A 15,949-nucleotide genomic window follows, 5' to 3' on the forward strand; every position below is an offset into this window, starting at 1 on the left:
TCGGTAAGACAACGGCCATCTTGGCCAACCAGCCTCCCAAAGGGTGAAAAGAGCTTGAAACGGGGGAAACGGGGTCCTGGCGTCGGCCCCCTCACTCACCGATCTGCAGCGGCAGGACCGTGGTCACCTCGCAGGGCTCCAGCGGAGAGCTGCTCTCCTGGGGAGCCCCCACCTCCTCCCAAACCACCCTGGGGCTGCTGGGGGGACTCTCTGCCATCCTCAAAACTGGGTGAGGGACAGCGGGGGGGGTTCAGCTTTAGGGAGTGACGGGAAAAGACGTGGGCTGTGCTCAGGAGTCTCCTCGCTGCGCTCCTGCCCTGTCCCTTCCCTGTCTTGTCAGACACTGCGGGGCTGCGCTGCTTAAATACGGTGCTGTGGGGTGACATGGAGTGATGTCACAAAGGGGGGTCACAAAGGGGGGTCACATTGTGACCTGTCACCCAGGCTGGGTGGGGCAGGGGTTCCGCTGCAGGGGGTAGGGACCCAGCTCGCCACTGGGCCACGGCTCCTCTCGGGGTGTCCCCAGCCCCCCATCATGTCCCCTCAGGACCTTCCCGTACCCCCCGGCTCGTCCCAGAGGGTTCACACACCCCGGCACGGCCCCCGGACCTTCTGCTTCGATCCCGACAGAAACACTCCAGACTGCCCCGTCTCTACTTTGCGCTCACCTGGAGCGTTTGCTCGCCTGTCTCCCGTTCTCTCCCACACTCCCAGAGTAGCTTTAATCTGCTACAGCAGTGTCCTGGTTTCAGCTGGGATAGTTCATTTTCTCGAGCTGGGAGGGAGCACAGCCGCAGTGCTGTGTTTTGTGACGGCGGCATCTTCCTTCTGCCGGGATCGCTGGCCGGGAGCGGGCTGTTGGTCGGTGGGTGGTGAGCAGTCGCCTTGTGCATCACCCATTTGTACTTTCCATTGTTGTTATTTTTTTGCTTTACTACAATCACTAAACTGGTTTTTTTATCTCAACCTATGAGTTTTCCGTGTGTCCCTCCACTCTCTTGCCCCATTCCCCCGACGGGGGGAGGGGGAGCGACCGGCTGCGTGGTGTTTGGCTCCGACCGAGTTCAAACCACGAGAGTCCTTTTTGGTGCCCAGCGTGGGGCTCGAAGGGTTGAGATAACGGCAGATCGGGTCAGTGTGTCAGAACCATTTGTTAGGAGCATTCATTAGATTGGCTTAGCAATTGCTGGGCACAATGTCGATCGCTTGGCTCCTTAAAATTTCTTCTCCTCATTTCACACAGAATCACAGAATCATTCAGGTGGAAAAGACCCTCGGGATCATCGAGTCCAACCCACAGCCATGGCAAAGGTCCCTGGGGAAGGTCCCTCCCATGGGACCACGCTGGGCTGATCTCAGCGCCACTGGCCAACTGCCAAACCCTTCTCCCCCTGCTGCGGTTGCAACCGATTAAAAAAGTCGACGCTCTTTTGCAACTTTCCCCCTTTATTTTTATTCCTCTTTTTCCTGATGGCTCCAGCCAGGGCCTCTCCGGCCCGGGGAGATCTGCTCCTCGGCGCGAGGCATCGCGGGGAGCCGGGTCCCCTCATCCCTCCATTGGGTGCCCCAAAGCCCGGGTGTTCATCGAGGGGCTCCTCGAGCAGGTTGGCCCCGGAGTTCCACGTCCGGAATCGTTTTCCCACGTTACTGCAACACCGGCCAGAAGTTCTGAGGAGGAAACTTCACAACACTCTCCATCTTATCCTCCGTAGCGGCCACTTGGGCCCGTCGCAGGAGGCCTCCTCGAGCAGGCTGGCCTCAGAGCTCATCGTCGACAAAACAGCTATGACGGGTGTTCCGAAGTACGAGGCCTCCTGAGGAGGGGAGGGCTTGGCTTTCCAGGTCTTTGCAGCTGCCAGCATTTTTCCACCATTCCTTGTCCTCGTCTTACTTGTCCTCCCCATCCTCCTCCTTTTCCTTTTCCTCCTCCTCCTCCTCTGCAGCTCTGAGCCGTCGCTGCCTGCGCTTGGGCTCGGCTCTGCCTTGACGCTCGGTCTTTGAGCGCAGCTTTGCCCTTGGCTTGGCCGGTCCCAGGCTGCTTTTCTCCAGAGGAATCCCCCAGGATCACCGGCTGCTGCCTGGAAGGACACAACGGCAGAGAGGTCTCTACCTGAGCACACGCTGGGTTTGGGGCCGCATCCTGCCCCCCATGACCCTCTTTGTGCCTCTTTCTGAGGAACAAAACCCCCTGAGCCGGGCCCCATGGCTGACACACGGCTGTCCCCGTGTCCCCAGGCCACGCTGGGGCTCTCCTGAAGGGCTGGAGAAGATCCAGCCCTGTGAAACTGGGGGTCCCACTAGCCCCATCCCACCCCTCCGATGGGCGGTGATGGGCGGCGAGTGCTTGGGGCTGGGGAATGGGCTCTGGCTGGGTCAGAAAAGTCATAGAATCACAGAATAGTTTGGGTTAAAAAGGACCTTTAAAGGTCCCTTTAGTCCACCCCCACCCCTGCCATGGCCAAGGACATCTTCAACCAGAGCAGGTCGCTCCGAGCCCCGTCCAACCTGACCACGAATGTTCCCAGGAATGGGGCATCCACCACCTCTCTGGGCAACACGACCCTGTGCAGACCCCCAGCCCTGAGCCTTCAGCCTCACCTGACCGAAGACTTTATCTTCTTCCTCTTCTTCTGCTCCGTCATCTCCTGGAACTGTGGTGGTTCCTGGTTAGGCGAGCTTGGAGCAGCGAAGCCAGGACATCCCACTGGAACTGGGAGGAGAAACCTCGTCAGAAGAGCATCGCTGGGCCGCTGCCGGCCCCGGTGACACGCAGGGGTGCTCCGGCCCCTTCCCCAAAGGTCCAAGAGGGCCGTTCTGCTCCCCTCGCAGCCGCCATCGCAGCCTCTCTGCCCCCAGTTCCCCATTGCCGTGGTTTTGCGACGGCGTTGTCAGCTCCCGGTGTGGAAGGAGGGAGTGGGGAGGTGACAGGGACTCTTTTGGGGGGTCGTTTCTTGGCGGGGAGGAGGCGGCCTTGGATCACCATCCTCCCACCACACCCTTGGGCGCATCCCACCCCGGGGCTCCGTGTTGGTGAAGCCAATGAGTCGTTAGGACAAACGGCTGTGCCGAGCTGGGGGGAAGCTTTGGCACAAGTCGGAGCCCTTTGACACTCAGCGCCGGTGATTTCCAAGTCAAATGACAGAATTTGGTTGCCCGCACTGTGGAAAGGAGCCAGGAGCTGCTTTACCTTGTCCAAGAGGTGGCAGAAACTCTCTTCTCGTCTCCTCATCCTCGCCAGGGACTTGTCTCGAGGTCCTGAGAAGAGCCCTGAGAGGTGGTTTGTGCACAAACTCCATTTCAAGCCTGGGAACGAGGAGAAGACACCGCCGTGACCCAGAGCACCACCAGCCCTTGCCGCTCGCCGTGCTCACCGGCAGATTTTGGCATTGCTGTAAAGACTGTTTTTTTCCCCAACTCTACCATGTTTTTCCCCAAGTCCACCATGCCCCATCCCCAAGCACAGTCCTGGGAAAAGGAGTCACCCAGCAAAGAGTCCAGGCCACCATGGGAAGGAAGTGTTGCCTAAATTCCTTGGTCCTACCCATCAAATCTGCCTTATGGGAGCGACCACGGCCTGGGGACATCAAGAGTCACTGCCGGGTGTCCCCATGGGAGGACACCCGTGGGGTCATAAGGAGCAAATGTCACCTTGAAAGCGGCTACAGCTGCCAATGTACTCACTCGGGAAAGATGACGACATGGCCAGAGAAACTCAGGGATCCCACAGGTACCATCCGGGACACCACCATGTCCAGCAGGCGGGGGACCTGTAATGGAGGAGCTCCAAGATGGTGGGATGTCCTCAACATGGCTGTGAGGCCGTATTGGAGGAGCTCGAGGCAGGGAGAGTTGGTAGGACCATCAACTCTCACCTGGCCGTGTCCTGCCGGGCCACCGCCATGGGACTGCCCACGTGCGCCACGGAGAAACAGAATCACTGACCTTGAAAATCACTTGTTCCAAGTTCTCCTTCCCAGACAACATCTCCAGGATGTTGTAGTAGAACTTCATTTGCACCGTTGTGCCTTCAATGAGGAGCACCCCGATGTCCCTCAGGACGAAGGCAACGTTCTCCCCCTTCCCCAGGCAGTAAGAGAGGAGGGACACGGTGCCCTGGATGCAGCCCGCCGCTTTCTGCCGGGACACCGAGGCGGCTGCGGCCACCTTGGAGTATTTGAGGGGCTCCAGCTCCTTGTTGCCTGAAAAAACACACACGAGAGGGGTGGAGACGTTCACCCAGTGGCCCTTCCGCAGGCGCTTCCCAAGGCAAAACGATCGTTGCCTCCCCCAGAAAGAAAAAAAACCCAAATTTTGGGCTCTGCTCCACAGAGGGGGAGTCACTTCCGAGAAGCTTCTCAGCCCCAGGGAAGGGACACGATGACCGTGAAGCCAACCGGGGTTTAATCCGCCATCTTACCGGGCAGGTAGGCCTTGTTGTCCGACAGGTTGCGGACCACGACGAGGTTTCTGGCCGGGCGAAAGACGGGCCTGTGGATAGTCACGGCCTCCTCTCCAACCTGGATCTGTCTGGAGACAACGTCGAAGCAGCCGAGGGCGGGAATTCGGACACCCTGGAACAGAAGAGAAGGAAGGACCCAAGGGTGAGGACGGCAGAGGGAAGAGCTGGAGGTGGCCCTGACCAGGGATGGTGCGTTGGGATGGATCCTGCCCGCTCCCGCTTGGGGAGGAGACGCTGAGTCCTCCCCCTCTGAAAAAGTCAGGGCAGGAGCAGCCTGGAGAAGAATTTGAAATCCAACCGCTGGTCTATTTGAAATAGATTTTAAGGCCTAGTGAAACGTGTTCGGGACTGAGCGATCTCGTCGTATCACCAAGGCAACCGGGGTGTTGCTCAACAGGCCTGAAAAGTGTTCTTAGCCCGCTTCTTGGATAGTCCCGACCCAAGGCTGCTCTAAAACCCAGTCAGGCTAATCCTATGGAGGCAGTTTTAACAAAGGATGATTAATTGACTAAACACAGGGGGGTTGCTAGATTAAGAGAATTTAGGATATCGAAACTGCTCACTCTACCTAAGCTTTTCGTAGAACATCTTGGAGTCTTTCTCAGAATTGTGTGAGATAATAATATCATAAATAACTAATAACTAAGAAAAGATGAGAATCAAGAACTAAAAGTTTGAGTGGAAACTTCCAAAGACTTTGGACTCAGGTAATAGATTCAGATACAGTATATAAACGGTGCAAGTCTTTGGGACATTGGCCACTCACTGAGGTGTTGGCCCAACTCTGAGTTGTCAATAAAGCTAAGCCTAGAGATTCTTTAACAAGCCCGAGGGCATTCGGGGGGTCTCCAGTGCCCAGGATCAGCCCTGAGGTCCACCACCACCTCCCAGAGGCGATACCACCCTGGCACAAGCCCTGTTTGTCCCCCAGCGGGGACTTTTGGGGTGAGTTTCCCACTTTCTGAGGAGGGAAGAGAAACGACAGGCCGTGCCCCGGGGCCGCGGGGACTCCCCAGCCCTCTGGGCGGACGAGGAGGATGCGGGTGTCACCCCACCTTGCGCAGCAGCAGCTGTTCTTGAATGCAGCCGGCCACCGCGTCCCAGACGGCTCTTCGCTCTGGAAAACAAAGGAAAACCAGGTCACGCTCCACGTCCACCAGCTCTCAACCCTCCAATGTCCCCCTGAGCTCTGGCGCATTGAAGACTGCGGTGGGGAGAAACACCAAAAAAATGGTGAAGAAAGTGCAGGGTGCGCTGCTGCCGCTGTTCTTCCACACCAACGAGAAGATCGAGAGCGTGGCCAAGGTCAGAGATCAGTGACTGGTGTCACGGGGAAGGGCGTGCTGACACCACGGGGGTGGCCTGGCCGTGAGGGACAATGGGATTGTGTGTCACCGCAGGGTCCCGCTGCGCCGGTCCCACCTCCACCGGCCTCCTTCCCCCCTGCTGCAGAGCTGGAGGGGGAGGTGGGGGCCCCCCCAGCCCAGAGGAAGGGTCCCTGCAGCCCCAGCACCAGCAGGGCCGGAGAACTGGGCACAGACATTTCCCTGCTCAGCAGCGGCCCGTGGCCACCGAGCACACGAGTCCCCACGGGCTCTGTGTGCTTTGAGCCCCCATCCCTGTCCCCCAGGGCTGTGCCCAAAGACCCCCCGGGGGGCTGGGGAGACACCCCTCATGGGAGAGGGCTTGGTGAGGACAACCCCCAAAGCCCCGGGCCGGGCTGGACGGGGGCTGCAGCCGTGCCGTGGGGGGGGCTGTGCCGCTCTGCATCGCTGCCCTGCTCCAGCCCCGCTGCTCCAGCTGCATCCTCCTTCCCTGCCCTCCAGCACGCACCCCCCAAGGGCAAAAACGAACGCAGGAAAGGCTTTTGCCTTTACAATCCTTTCATCCCTGTCTCCTGATTACGCTTCCCTCTACTGCTGCCCAAATCCAGATGGTTTATGCTTTGGGCCATTTGTTTCACGTACAGAAACTTTGTTTTCTGCCTCTTCTTTTCTTCCATGATTTGATATTTCTCAGCACGACACAGTTCTGCTGCTGTGTTCACTGGTAACATTCTTACCTGCCCACGCTCTGCGCTGGGTTTCTGTCCAGCTCCAAATCCAGGCTGCTATGACAGAAACTCCGAGTTAGTTTCTCACATTTGGAAAACTTCCCTTCTGTAACTGTCAGTGAGGCTTGAAACTGCCCCCACTGGCTGATAGACCAAACCCTTTCTCGTGGTTACTCAAGGAGGTTGTGGGGTCTGATGTCTTTACACTCGAGTTTCATGGCTGTCTTCATCAGCAAATAATTTAAATATGGGGGAAGCAGCAGCAGGCAGAGAATTCACTCTGAGAATGAACCATTTCCTCTGAACCAAAACACTACTGGGACCAGAGGTTACAGCGTCTGCATTTTGTAGAAGTTTTGTAAGGTTCTTGGGAAGATTATCCCTATGTTGTGACTACAGAGGAAGGGAATTTGCCTGCAGCGGAGCAATCTGCCAAAGCAAGTTTTGGCAGAACTGGGAGGAGGTGAAACACTGAAACCCCAAAAGTGTGCTGCCCCCGAATCCCGTTGCACTGTACCTGGGGAGCAGGTGGCATTCGACCTACACACGTGCTCTGGTGTGTATCTCCCACGGGGCTGCCAGCAAGCCAGAGAGAACAGAGGGAAGTGCAGAATGTTTCTAGAGAAAGATGCAAGAATACGTGGTTAAAAACCAAAATAAACTAAAAAAGAAATACTGTACTGAAGAAAGTACCAGTTAACAAGGAGCAGTGGGAATAAATGGATGAAAGGGAACATTTGCGACGGCCTGGAAAGGCTACTCAAAGAAAAGGCAACACTTTTAGCACAGGTCACCTCCTCCCCTCCACCCGCGGTTTCGAAACCTACTTTGTAAAACCCAATTATGTGTTTCCTTCCCCGGATGAGGCATTTCCCCATCCTCCTTCACCCAGAATGCCTGTTCAGTTCATGAGAACCGTGCTGCCTTTTGACGAGAGCATCCGAGAGAACCAGGCTGTCCCTCAGCACCCTGCATGTGGTTCCCTGCGTTCAGCCCACTGCAGTCACTCACGTCACGCTGGAATCTGTTCAGTTTTCTCTGTCTTTCTGCACATCCCAGCCCCCACTGCATTAGTGCTAGGAAGGCTGACGAGTGTGGAAAGATCTGTCAGCATAGTTTTTAAATGCCCAGCTCACATCATTGCAATTTTCTTTGCAGATTTAGGAGGGAACTGCTCAGGTTCAAAGGGTGATCGCAGCTCGTGATCGTGTTGCCAAATATAAGGCTCAGAGCAATGTATCCAGCACGGCTGGTGCTGCTGCAGTGCTCTGTGCTCTCAGGGAAGAGGATTGTAGTGCATTTCTCAAGGCAATTAGAAAGGTGTGGGAAAAACCCCTTTTCCTTCAAGAAAGGGAAAATAAAATCTTTTCATTGGGCACACAGTTAAGCACTACTTCTGTACTCCCCGCCCATTCCCTCCCTTCACTCCTTCTGACTAACAAACTCGCTGATTTCTAAACATTTCTGAATTCCAAACTCATTGGCTGTTGTCTTGCCCCACTCGCTTGCTCTTAAATCTTTGGCTTTTGGTGGGAGAAGAGGTAAAAAACTTCTCTGTAAAATTTATACGACCAAAACGGGAACAAAATTATTAGTTTTTATTGCCTGCGATGGCATCTAGCACGTAACACGGAATGGGACTTGAGGTGTTTCCGCGTTGTTCAGAATGATACGGATTTGCCTCCACTGTGTTATCACCGGAGTTTGGGTGGATAGCAAATTAGGGAATCTCAGGGAAATCGATGCCGCTCCCTCAGGAATCCCACGTTGCAGCACACTGTCTCTAGGTCACCACTTGCTAAGGGAAATATGCGAACACTGGGGTTTTGTGGCCTCTAGAAACTTGCTTCTGTTAAACAATTGAAAGCGACTACATCTTCCCTTCTGGACCTTTCCAGAACATACAGTCTCATAAAGTACACCACAGACGGGGGTTATTCTTCTCAAACGGTGCCCACATTATCCATATTTTACACACACTCAGGAGTCAGTATGAACAAAAACTAGTTCTGGTTTTCACAGGGCTTCTCTTGAGGGACAAACCCATCTCACTCACCTGAATGCAGCAAAGACAGGAATTGTCATTCGGTGCGTTTATCTCTGGGCCTCAAAGGAACCTGTAACGCACATGAAGAAAACCCTTGTTTTCTTGGGCTTTAAGCAAGATGACTTCTTTAGGGATGAATGGGAAGTACAGCTCTCGAGAAACACAGACACGTGTTTTCATCAGCGTGGGAAAAAACAAGTATGATCACTCAGTTTTAAATGTGTTTTCATTCTGACTGATCCCGCAGCAAAGAACCTGGAGGAAATGGCCTTATTTTCAGTTTCAACAATGCTGGAAAGGGCAAGAAATGAGAACCTGACAGCACCACGGGTTTTCACTGTAAAATTAGATGATCAAAGTGTTATTTCTGGCCGTCATTGCTGCATCCTATGAAAAATCTCTTTATAAGCAGAGAGCTGGGGTTGCTTTTATTCCCTTTGCTCGTCACATCATTTCAATTGTATTTCAGGCAAACTGCCCAGTGCCTGCAGTGTGCCACAGCCCGCAGCCCCCGAACAGCCCTCCCAGCTCTGCAGCACCAAGGCTGCGCTGGGTCGCTTTTCAGGAGTTAGATACTATCCAGTAGGAACAGATTATCAGCTTCAGAGAGCGTGGCCTCTCTCACTGCTACGCTTCTTAAGCGAGTAAATGTTCAGTCAGGACGATTCAAGTGAAAGCGGGCACCTTCTCCTTGAGAATGACTTACAGCATCACAGTTATTTCACGTCTGGTATATTTACCCCTGTTACTCCTTTCCATCAGTATATATACTTAACTGCATTTCTCGAGAAGGAGGAATTTTATTGCTTTTTACCTTGGATAGGCCCTTCTGTCAGTGCTGGCAGAATGCACCTTCCCCGGCCTTCCTGGGGAATCGCTCGGCGCTGCTGAGGCCGCCCCCGAGTGCTGTGTCCAGCGCTGGGATCCCCAGGACAAGAGAGGCGGGGACAGACTGGAGAGAGTCCGGGGATGGGCCACGAAGGGGATGGAGCACGAGGCTGAGCGAGCCGGGGCTGTGCAGCCTGTGGAAGGCTCAGGGGGATCTTGGCAATGTGCACCAACACCCGATGGGATGGAAGGAGGCAGACGGAGCCACGCACTCCTCAGCAGCGCCCACCAACAGGGCAAGAGGCAACGGGCACAAATGAAACACATAAAACCCCACCTGCACACAAGAAAACACACTTTTTGTTACTGCGAGGGTGGGTCAAACACTGGCACAGGCTGCACAGAGAGGCTGTGGAGTCTCCAGCCTTGGAGTTACTCAAAATCCAACCGGACATGGTCCTGCACAACTGGCTCTGCTGGCGCAGGGGGGGTGGACTCGATGACCTCCAGAGACCCCTTCCCACCTCAACTCCTCAGGGAATTCACAGAATCACAGAACTAGCTGCGTTGGAAAAGCCCTTGAAGATCCTCCAGTCCAGCCATGAACCTCCCCCTGACCGTTCCCAACTCCACCAGATCCCTCAGCGCTGGGTCAACCCGACTCTTCAACCCCTCCAGGGATGGGGACTCCCCCCCTGCCCTGGGCAGCCCATTCCAACGCCCAACAACCCCTTCTGCAAAGAAATCCTTCCTAAGAGCCAGTCTGACCCTGCTGCGAAATTCATTTCCCTTCCCTGGCCCCGCTCCCTGCTGCAAAATTCCTTCGCAGCCGCTCACCCAAACGCCCTCGCTCCACCACGGCCCTGGCAGCCCCGCTCTGAACGCGGCGCCGGGCGGTACAAATCCTGTCGCCAGGTGCAAAGTCTGAGTTGCTTAAGGAAGAGCTTCATGGCGGTGAACTGCCACTGACTGCCCTGCGGGAAGATGAGTGCTGTGCCACGCCGGACAAGTATCGGCTGGAAAAAAACACCCAACCCGCCTTGAAAACCCCGCAAAAAACCCAACGCACCCCGCAACGCCTCAAACCCCTCCCCCAGAGCCCTCCCCCCATCCCACCCCCACCGCCCAAAATAAAGAAGCAAAGAGACCTTATTGCCTGTGCTCTGTGCCAGCAGCGTTACACACACTTTCCCTTGGACTCTCCGAAGGGTGTTTCCGCGCGGCGCGGATCGCAGCTGCAGGGCCCAACACCGGGAAGTCACCCCGCACGCAGCCTCACGGGCTGAACTGGGCAGAAAAAGGGTTTATTTGTGAGAGGAAGCGCGGCTGCACGGCCCTGCCCCGCGGCTGGCTCCGGCGCCGGGCTCTGCTCAGAGCCGCGGCTTCCGGGCGGGGTCCTGCCGTGCCCGGGGCGTCCCTGTGCCCGCCGGCACGCGCGGGTCAGGCGCTGGGCCGGGCACCTCTAGCGGGGGCCTTGCCGGAGCTGCCCCGGCCCCGCCCCGCCCCGGGACGCTCTTTCCGCCGGCGGCGGCGGCGGCGGCGCGTGCAGGTACCGCGCGGCGCGTGCAGGGCCCGGCCGGGGCCGCCGGCGCCTGGGCCTGGGGAGGGGCGGGGGGTCTCCGGGCCCGGCCGCTCGTCCCAGCGGGGCGGGGGAGCCGGCAGCGGGGCTGAGCGGGCGATCGGCTGCCGGGGGAAGAAGCGGCGGGTGCTCGGAGGGGAATCGGTGCCTCTGCTCGGGCACTGAGCTCGGTGCGTGCGGCCTCGGCAGGGCCGGGGGGAGGAAACGCGGCGAGAAGTGTCTGAGGGGCAGAAACGAACTCGGTACCTTCCGGGGCAAAAACCGCAGCGGGCAGAGCTGTTGAGCTTCATCTGCTAAAGAAGCTGCCAGCTCTGGGAACACTGTGCTGCTGAAGCTCCTCCACTGGTGATGTTGTCTGCGCTCACCATGAATTCTGCAGCGGCTTCTCCGAATATTCCTTAGCTACGGGTGTTACTGGGGTTTTGTAGACAAGCGCTTTGGGGTTTTCCGAATGCTTCTCGGTGCACGTTGAGGTGAAAGATGCGTCTGGCCAGAGGAAGAGGCAAGGTTTGGATTCTCTAGATACTGATTTGCACAGAAATACAGATTGCTGTGTATTAAATTATGTTTAAATAATGAGGGAGCAATTGTATGGAATGTACAGTTACGGACCAGTTTTGATGCATGTGGAGTGTGTTTACACTCTAGTACCGTACAAAAGAAGTCTTGTGGTAGTCTGTTGCGATGTTGTGCTCCTCAAATCTGCTTTTTTTCCTCTGTTTAGCTGGAGATTTCTGTTCAGCGGGTATTTCTCTGGTGTGCACTTTCCCCCGAGCAAAAGGGCTCAGTCTCAGTCTTGTTGCCCACAGCTAGCTCCGCCGTAGCTGAAATGTCTCACCATCTCTTCTGTCTCCTGTTTTCTCTCTCAGGGGCCCCGTGGTGAAGAACAGTCCCCAGAGGGCTCTGGTGCTCGCAGACAGCGGCTTGATGGCTTGTGCCGTGTCCCTCTGGTGCCGTCCCCAGGAGCGGGTGAGTGGCGTCACACCGCAATAAGGCAGCGTCCTGCTTTGGGAAGAAAGTGTGCTGGGTTGGAAGCCCTTGGGCAGGCCGGGAGGAGGCTGCCTTCCCGGGTCAGGGCTGAGCGCTGGCCTGTCTTACCTGATGTGGAGTTGATGTCTGCCCCCGCTTTAGCTCTAGAACTACTCTGAGAGCCGGGGAGCTCCGGTTCCCTTAGGCTGTGTCCTTGGAGCTTTCCCACGCTGTGGCATCCCGTTGGCGTCCCAAACTCTGACCCGGCGTGAGGAGAAGGGGCCCAGTTTGAGTTTTGTCCCGTTTGGGCGCTGGGGAGGCAGAGTTCTGGGCTGAACGCTGGTGTTAGAGGAGCTGCTTTCCCGTTCCCTGCCTGCAGCTCTGGATACCCCAGGGGACCAGCGTTAGCAAGTGCTGGTGGAGAGACGTGGGGGTGACCGTGCCCAGCCTGCCTGGGTGAGCCTGTTCCGAGTGCCCCCACCCTGTTCAGTCCCACCTGCACCTCCAGAAGGCTTGAGGGGTCGTGGTCACGTCTGCCTCGGGTCACAGTTAACAGTCACGGGTTCAGGTCGGCTTTTTAAGGCGGAAAAGCAACGACGATCTATTTTCTGCTGGGGCTGCCGGTTCCGTTTAGGGTTTGCAGTCGCCATCTCCTGGCGGGTTTAGATTCGTTTTGCACATTCACACACTCCTTAAAATGCTGTGAGCGGCCACTGCTTTGCACAGCAGTTCAAAAGTTTCTGGCAGTCCTACCTGTATCTTGCAGTGTTGTGGGACAGGCACATCGCTGGTGGTGTGTGTGCTTCTGGTTTTGTTGTTTGTTGGACGTCTGGGGGTTGTTTTTTTCAGGAGAAGGTGATAATGAGCAGGCTTCAGCTGACACTGTTGTTTCCTGGAATTTGTACTTTCCTAGTGACCCCCAGAAACGTGGCCAGACGTGCCACAAATGGTATTTCCCGGGGCAGATAGAGGGATTTCTCAGTGCCTGTGAGTTGCAGGAGACAGTGGAAATAAGCCGGGTGGTAGATGTCCCCGCAGCTGCCAGGAACGTTAATGATCAGAGTTACCCAGTCTCTGCCCGTGAATCCATTTGTTCCGTGGCTGATCCTCAGTACCAGCTGCTGTCTGTAATTGTGTCTCTCTGGTTGCACAGGATTCCTGGCTGTACCAGACCGGCTGCATGAAATAAATGTGGACTTGCTGGGTCGGTGGCTTTGTGACCATCAGGCACCTTCTGGAGGACGCGGTGGGGGAGCAGAGAAGGTATTAGGTGGCTGCTTTTGTTTGTTCAAAGCTCAGTGGATATTGTTTTGTGTGAAGCTGAAGAGTTTGGGGAAAATAACGTCATGACTCTTAGGAAATACTGTGTAAAGTGCTCAGAGTGTTTTGGCCCTTGTTTTGGTTCTTTGTTGTGTCACTAACACTTGTCCCCCAGTCTTGAAGTGCTCTTGGTTTGAGGCCTCACTTTAGGACAGTCTCTGTGCTGAAGTAGGCCTTGCCGGTCCCTTGAACCCTGTTAAATCAGGGTCTGAATTGTTTTTGCCGTTGGGAATTCTCTCTTCTTTCGTGTTTGTAGAAACATTACTGCTTTAGTGCATGTTAGTCCCGGGCATAATCGTGTTTGACATGGCAGCAGGAGATGGTGTAACCTGGAACAGACTCCACTGACAAATGGATCATCGAGCAAGAGATTCTTTCTTCGCCCCTAAAACTGAAACTAGTTGATCTGAAGCTCTTTGTCCTCACTCCTGAAAAGGGTTTGTGGTTTTTTAGCCTCTCCCATTGAAGGTCAAGGCTGTTTCTTGCATTTTTGTTCCTTGCAGAAGGGGAGAGGTCCCCTAAGAGAAGGCTGCATCCAGGAACTCTCTTTTCTTTCTTCCTGAAGAAACTCAAATTTTAAGTGTTGTTTCTCTGCACCAGTGTTACGACAGCACACCTGGTAGTCTGCAGAATGGCCCGTACAGTTTGCAACGTCGTGTTTAAAGCAACCTCCAGTCACGTTCTGCTTCTCTGTTTGCCAGTTCCCTGACGTGTGGTGTTGGTGGGGGGCGCTGGCAGGTTACGCCGGAATGTGGGCGAGAAACCGCGGCTTTACTGTGCCTTGGGGCGGGGAGACGGGGGTTTGCTGCCAGCCCAGGAGCATGGTAAGGAATCCTTAACTACCTGAAGTTCACTTCATGAAACCTTCAACTGGAAAAGTGTTTTTTCTCCTCTGAGTGTAACTGGTCACTGGGCTGCAGTTTGATTAGAGGGCAGAACAGGGCGGGGCTGCTGTAGGCGGCTCCTGGGGGAGCACGTGCTGCTTTCCAGGGCCTGTGCGCTGCCACCCCCCGCACGGGAGTCAGCTGCTGTTCTACACAGCTGGGGCTCCCCAAACACCTACCACAGGTTGTTTCTCACAAGACCGCTTCGAAGATCTCTGTCAAAATCCTATTAAAAAGCCTCCCTTGCAAATCTTTTGAGCCTTTCTTTCTCGAAAGGCTTTTAGATGGGGTCAACCAACAACTCAGCTGTCCAGTGGCGCAATGAGTTTTCTGCTCAAAGCCTGGAATTAATTTATTTTTCATGACTTCAGAAGGCTTTTGTGTGCAAGGGAATGGCAGCGCTGCTCAGGTGTTCTTTATCCATAAAGTTCAACAAATTAGGAAAAATGTTTTTGAACTCCCTGTTACCTTTGCAAGTGCCACTTCTTTTTGCCAAGGGAATCACAGTCAGGACAGAGGATTATGCCCCACGCTGTCCCCCTGCCCCCCAGGTGATGACCTTCAGCCCCAGCCTGGTGCCCACAGCCACCTCCCCTGGCACCACCACTGTCGCCAGTGTCCAGCCCGTGGCCAGACTGGTGTTGATGGCACCTGCGGTCCCAGTGTCACTGTCACCAGCAGCGTCCAGAAGGACATCGTGGTGTCCCTGCCCCCAGCAGTGACACCCCCATGGGTGCCCCCACCCCAGGACCCAAACTGTCCCCGTCAGCCACCACCTCCCCCAGTGTCCCTCCCAAATCGGAGCCTGGGACAGTCCACAACCACCCCCCCTCCTCTGCTGGGAAAGCCAAGAGGACCCCCGGGTGGTGGCACAGTGCCCCCAGTCTGCCCAGTGACCCTACTGGGACCCTGATGCTGGGGACAGGGGGTAGCCTGGGGGTCCCCCACTGTCCCTGTGGCCCCTCCCAGTGTCCCGTGATCCCTCTATGGTGACAGAGACGGAGGCTTGGGGTCCCCACAGTGTTCCTGGATGTCCCCCAGTTTCCCCACTTACCCCCCCCAATATCTCCCAGTGTCTCCCAGTGTGCTCCCCTCCCAGGGGAGGGCAGGGCTTGGGGTGGGACCAGCTCCATTAAAACCAGCAGCTCGCAGTTCCCCACCCCTCTTCCTCCAGCTCCCAGTGCCCCTCCCTGCTCCCACTGACTCCCCCAGTCCCAGTGCCCGCCCCCCGCCGTGCCCCTTCACTTCACCCTGCTCCGGCTCCCCCTTCGCCGCCGGCTCCAGACCGTGGCGGTGCTGCAGTGGGTCTGCTCCTGCCTCGCCCTCAGTGAGTAGCTGGGGGTTGGGGATTTGGCCATTTGGGGAGGGGGGTGTTTCCCAAACCCCCCTGACCCCCCTCGGCCACCCCCTCCCCCTCCTCCCAGCTGCTGGGGACAGCGCCGCGCCTGCAGCAACCTGGGCTTACTTAAGACGGAGCTTAAGCGGGCGCCCAGGAGATGGCGAAATCTTCTCATCGGTCGCTGTAGGGACACGAGTCGCCACACAGCGCCTTAATGCTCATTTTGGGGAGAAAGAGACATTTTCACACATCCCTGACCTCCAGAGATCCTTGCCTGCCGGTACTCTGCTCGTTCCTAATCTAATGAGTTTTGTTTGTGCCTTCTGTGCTCTTTCCCCGAGGAAAAGAAGGGACCCGCGTGTGGTGGGTTGATCTCAGCCAGGAAAAGCCCGACCTGGGGATGGAGCAGCTGATTTCAGCGGCGGCCTTGGGAGCAAGGACAGAGGTGGTCGGGGCTGTGGGAAAGGAGGC

General features: G+C 56.1%; 1 protein-coding gene across 7 annotated transcripts; it reads right to left on the reverse strand.

Annotated features, from left to right (window-relative positions):
* Nucleotides 1–1,428: 1,428 nt before the first annotated feature.
* Nucleotides 1,429–10,807, reverse strand: LOC141916935 (coiled-coil domain-containing protein 81-like). Of its 7 annotated transcripts, none has more exons than XM_074809901.1 (13): nucleotides 10,536–10,803; nucleotides 10,225–10,356; nucleotides 9,374–9,724; nucleotides 8,569–8,629; nucleotides 7,030–7,130; nucleotides 6,522–6,569; nucleotides 5,515–5,576; nucleotides 4,418–4,571; nucleotides 3,943–4,199; nucleotides 3,682–3,767; nucleotides 3,188–3,303; nucleotides 2,599–2,710; nucleotides 1,429–2,078 (listed from the first exon to the last, which is right to left on the reverse strand). In XM_074809901.1, exons 4-13 carry the CDS (start codon nucleotides 8,595–8,597, stop codon nucleotides 1,784–1,786), a joined length of 1,260 nt encoding a protein of 419 aa, XP_074666002.1. In that variant the 5' UTR covers nucleotides 8,598–8,629; nucleotides 9,374–9,724; nucleotides 10,225–10,356; nucleotides 10,536–10,803; the 3' UTR covers nucleotides 1,429–1,783. The 7 variants fall into 7 exon arrangements, with proteins under 7 accessions (XP_074666002.1, XP_074666000.1, XP_074666004.1 ...); XM_074809899.1 differs by having other exon boundaries at nucleotides 10,225–10,361; nucleotides 10,536–10,802; XM_074809903.1 differs by having other exon boundaries at nucleotides 6,522–6,566; nucleotides 10,225–10,403; nucleotides 10,536–10,802.
* Nucleotides 10,808–15,949: the final 5,142 nt, after the last annotated feature.

This window comes from Strix aluco, chromosome 32 (assembly GCF_031877795.1).
Source record: "Strix aluco isolate bStrAlu1 chromosome 32, bStrAlu1.hap1, whole genome shotgun sequence".
Lineage (NCBI taxonomy): Eukaryota > Metazoa > Chordata > Aves > Strigiformes > Strigidae > Strix > Strix aluco.

Excerpts from the sequence above, each read along its gene's own strand:
- LOC141916935 (XM_074809902.1), bottom strand. The coding sequence starts at position 8,597 with ATGACAATTCCTGTCTTTGCTGCATTCAG. Across the intron at positions 5,577-6,521 it reads CCAGCGCAGAGCGTGGGCAG|AGCGAAGAGCCGTCTGGGAC; the intron begins GTAAGAATGTTA and ends TTTGTTTTCCAG. Across the intron at positions 4,572-5,514 it reads AACAGCTGCTGCTGCGCAAG|GGTGTCCGAATTCCCGCCCT; the intron begins GTGGGGTGACAC and ends CTTCTGTTCCAG.